The sequence below is a fragment of the Pteropus vampyrus genome, unplaced genomic scaffold, assembly GCF_000151845.1.
Source record: "Pteropus vampyrus isolate Shadow unplaced genomic scaffold, Pvam_2.0 Scaffold233, whole genome shotgun sequence".
NCBI lineage: Eukaryota > Metazoa > Chordata > Mammalia > Chiroptera > Pteropodidae > Pteropus > Pteropus vampyrus.
This window is the reverse complement of record NW_011889014.1, coordinates 1,627,157-1,630,858: the sequence shown is the minus strand read 5'-3', so window position 1 is coordinate 1,630,858 and position 3,702 is coordinate 1,627,157. Positions and strand designations below refer to the sequence as shown.

The 3,702-nt window shown below is 39.5% G+C and overlaps 1 protein-coding gene across 1 annotated transcript in view; it reads right to left on the bottom strand.

The window, feature by feature from the left end:
• Positions 1 to 3,702, bottom strand: part of TIAM1 (T cell lymphoma invasion and metastasis 1) — a 348,762-nt gene that overhangs the window by 26,816 nt on the left and 318,244 nt on the right. The window contains exons 17-19 of the mRNA XM_023519721.1: positions 3,208 to 3,387; positions 2,262 to 2,330; positions 1,814 to 1,939 (exon numbers count right to left, since the gene is read on the bottom strand). Of these exons, the coding sequence (XP_023375489.1) occupies positions 1,814 to 1,939; positions 2,262 to 2,330; positions 3,208 to 3,387 (375 nt within the window). The remainder of the gene's footprint in view (positions 1 to 1,813; positions 1,940 to 2,261; positions 2,331 to 3,207; positions 3,388 to 3,702) is intronic.

Genomic DNA, 3,702 nt, shown 5'->3' with positions numbered 1-3,702 from the left:
AAATATAAACGCCGAAACTACAAAACTTCCTCTAGGAGAAAACAGGAGAAAATCTTTATGACCTTGGTTTAGGCAAAGATTTCATACATATGACACCAAAAGTATCACCACCCCCCCAAAAAATTTTTTTTGAAAAACTGGACTTCGCCAAAATTTCAAAATATAAAACTTAAAAATTTTCATCAAAATTTAAAACTTCTGCACTTTGAGAGACATTGTGAAAAGACAGGGCTCAGATAAAGAGAAAACAGTGCTTCCAAATCATATATCTGATAAAAGACATATTCAAAGTATTCACAGAACTTTAAAAACTCAGTAATAAGAAAACAAACAACCCAATAAAATAAATGCGCAAACGACTTAACAGACACTTCACCAAAAAGGGCGTATTGAAGGCAAATAAGCACCTAAAAGATGTTCATCATCATGTCACCAGGGAAATTAAAATTAAAGCCACAGTGAGATGCCACTACACACCTGTTAGAATGGCTGATTAAAAAGACCGACCTGACCTTCTCATAAGAGCGAGGAGGAATAGCTGGTGGGAATACACACTGGTATAATCACTTTGGAAAACAGTTTGGCAGTTTCTTAAAAAGTTAAGCACACACTTACCATATGATCCACCCGTTTCACTCCTGAGTATTTACCCAGGAGAAATAAAAGCCTATATCCATACTAAAATTCGTACACAAATGTTCATAACAGCTTTATTTGTAATTGCCAAAAATTGCAACTAACCCAAGTGCCCAAGAAAGGTGGAAAGATAACAAAGTTGAGTACACCCGTACGCTGGAACAGTGCTTGGCAATAAATAAGTATGAACTATTGATAGATGATGCAGCAACATGGATGAAGTCCAATATAATTATACCAAGTAAAAGAAGGCACATAAAAAGAGCATAGGCTGCATGATTTTATTTAAGCGAAATTCCAGAATGAAAACTAATCTATGGCAACAGAAGACATGGCTGCCTATGACTGACAGGCAGTAAGAGGAGGGAGAGGGAAATCACAGAAGAACAGGAAAAAATGAACTAACAAGTATGTTCATTATTCTGATTGTGGTCATGGTTTCACAGGTGTACATGTCAAAATCCATCAGGCTGTACATTTCAAATACATGCAGTGTACTGTATGTCAATTACACCTCAATTAATCTACTTTTTACAAGTATATGAGGGTGACATGTAAGCCAACACCATTGGGCATGAATCGATGAGCTTTGTCGATTGCAAGTGCAACAAAAGAAGTCTCTACAAGAAAGGAAAACCAACCAACGAAGAAGAAATAAGCTGTGAGCACCCCTACTAAGACACTAGTCATAAATTCTCATTAAGGCAGCAAGGACACTGTGCTGGAAGACTGTCTTCCTCCTGGATAATGAGAAGCATTTCCATAAAGCAGTTTCCCAGAACAGAGTAAATTAATTTGTCTACTGGGAAACCAAGGGTGCTAGTCTAATTTGCTAATAGCAAGTATTAAAGGCCTCTATATAAGCAGAACAAAAGGTCAAGGGTGGTATATCTTCCAAAGTAGAAGCCAGCAATGTATCCGTTTGATTCCAAGTTGATGGCACTGGTTTTACCTTAGCCAGACAGGCAAGGCAGTCGGTTTTAGCCTTAGCCCCGGGTCCCTTTGGGAACTGACACTCAATGGCAGTCCAGTGAAGACCCAACACCACAAGCACAAGAACTTACCGAAAACAGCACAACGTCTCCTGCGATGCGTTATCAGGAGATTCAATTTGACCCACAAGATAACCCACCTGTGACATTAGGGCAGCTTTACATTATTTGAGGGTGTAACTTACCTTAAACTGATCGACTTTCTCAAGCTTTTCCAAATCAGGTACCAGTCTCACCCCATCTTCTAGAGTTTTAAGGAATTCTACTTGAAACTCTACCATTTCGGTTAAATTTCCAAAGAGCACATCAAGCTGGAAAATGGGGGGGGAAAGAAATTTAATCCACCTCATATTTCATTAGTGTTCAAAAACTATTTGCTTTTGATTTCGAAGTTCTTCTGTCAATACTTATCAATTAAGATAATGATCCTACCACCAGAGGGGAGGGGCAGCTCCTCACTCTGAGCACAAGCCAAGAGCTTAACAGGAAATAATGTGACTTATTTATTATGATTGTTATGCTTAAACGAATGCAAAAATGCTTTCAGCAGTATTGTGTGCACTCGCCCACTCCTTCTTCACACAGAAAAACTGCAGTGTGAGCCTCACAAAGTAAAAACATATCCCACCATACCTCATCTTGGGTGAGAAAAGTTTCTTTCTGAAGAGGTTTTAGGTATCTCTCCATGAGACAGTTTAAGTCCTAAGGGTTGAAAGAAGAAAGAATACCTCATTAGCACATCTGAAAATCTACAAGTCTATAAAGAATCTAAAGGGGGAAAAAAAAATTGATTCTGTCCCAAATGCTAATATTATCAACTTTAGGTCAATAAGGTCCATTAAAGCAGGAGTGAAACCAACCTTCTCTGTAAATATTTCAGGCTTTGCAGGGCGTGTGGTATGGTCTCTGTCACAACTACTTAACTCTGCCGCTATAAACAGGAAAGTGGCAGATAATACACAAATGAATGAGTGCAGCTGTGTTCCAATAAAACTTTATTTGTAAAAACAGAGGGCTGAACTTGGCCTGATTTGCTGACCTCTAATTTAAAGACTAAAACAGATCATTCAAAACAGATTACACTGTTATAATGTACAACTAAATATAACTAAGTTACATATAGGAATATATAGTTATAGGAACTATTGGAAATAATAGTTATATGTATTATGAATTATACAGAAATAAATAATATAGTTATAGAAATAGAACTAAATGTCAGAACAAGTCATAATACAACAAAAAAACAGATCCGATACCCTTCTGCCTACACTGAAATTAGATTTTGAAGATAATAAATTTTTCAAAACTAAATTGAATTTCAGCATTAGGTCAACAGCATATTTAGAAAGATCAGGAGGATCAATTAATATTCATACCTCGTCACCTTTCTCGGTCAATTGATTATATATATTTTGCTATAAGAACCGATGTGCTTCCTTGAAACACAAAAGAAAACCTTAACATTTAGAATAAAGGCCAAATCCTGCAGTCTTCGTTTCCTGTTAGCCGGAAAGGTACCAAGGTGTGAAGCTCACCTTCGGAGGGGGAGGCAGGCCCTGCGGGAGGCCGGACGTACCTTCACATAGGTGCGCTCCGTCTCCAGGAGCTCGCAGATCACCTTGCGTAGCTTGTCGGCGTCCGTGAGCTGTCTCATGGTGGCCAGCTGAGGCCCGGCAGAGTCCTGAGGAGATGGGTTGGGGTCACTGGGGTTCATCTCATGCAGACTGCGGCAAAATGCGGCCACCTGTTCCGTACTCTTCGGTGCACAGTTGAAAAGGCAAGGCAGACGAAGTTACCACTCATTAGAGAGACCTGCTGACATCTATCCCTGCTGACGATGTTCTTCCTCATTAAGGAACTGCCACACATGAACATTCTCTCTCCTTTCCTCAAATTACTCCACATATCTGAGAGCTCGCTGAAAGCTCAAAACAACCGTGTAACGATCATTGCTGACATACACGGAGTGCTCGCCACATGCCAGGCACTGGTCTGAGGTATGTAATCATCCCGCACAGTAAGTAATGTCTATCATCATTCCCATGTAACAGTGGACACAACAGAGGCCCAG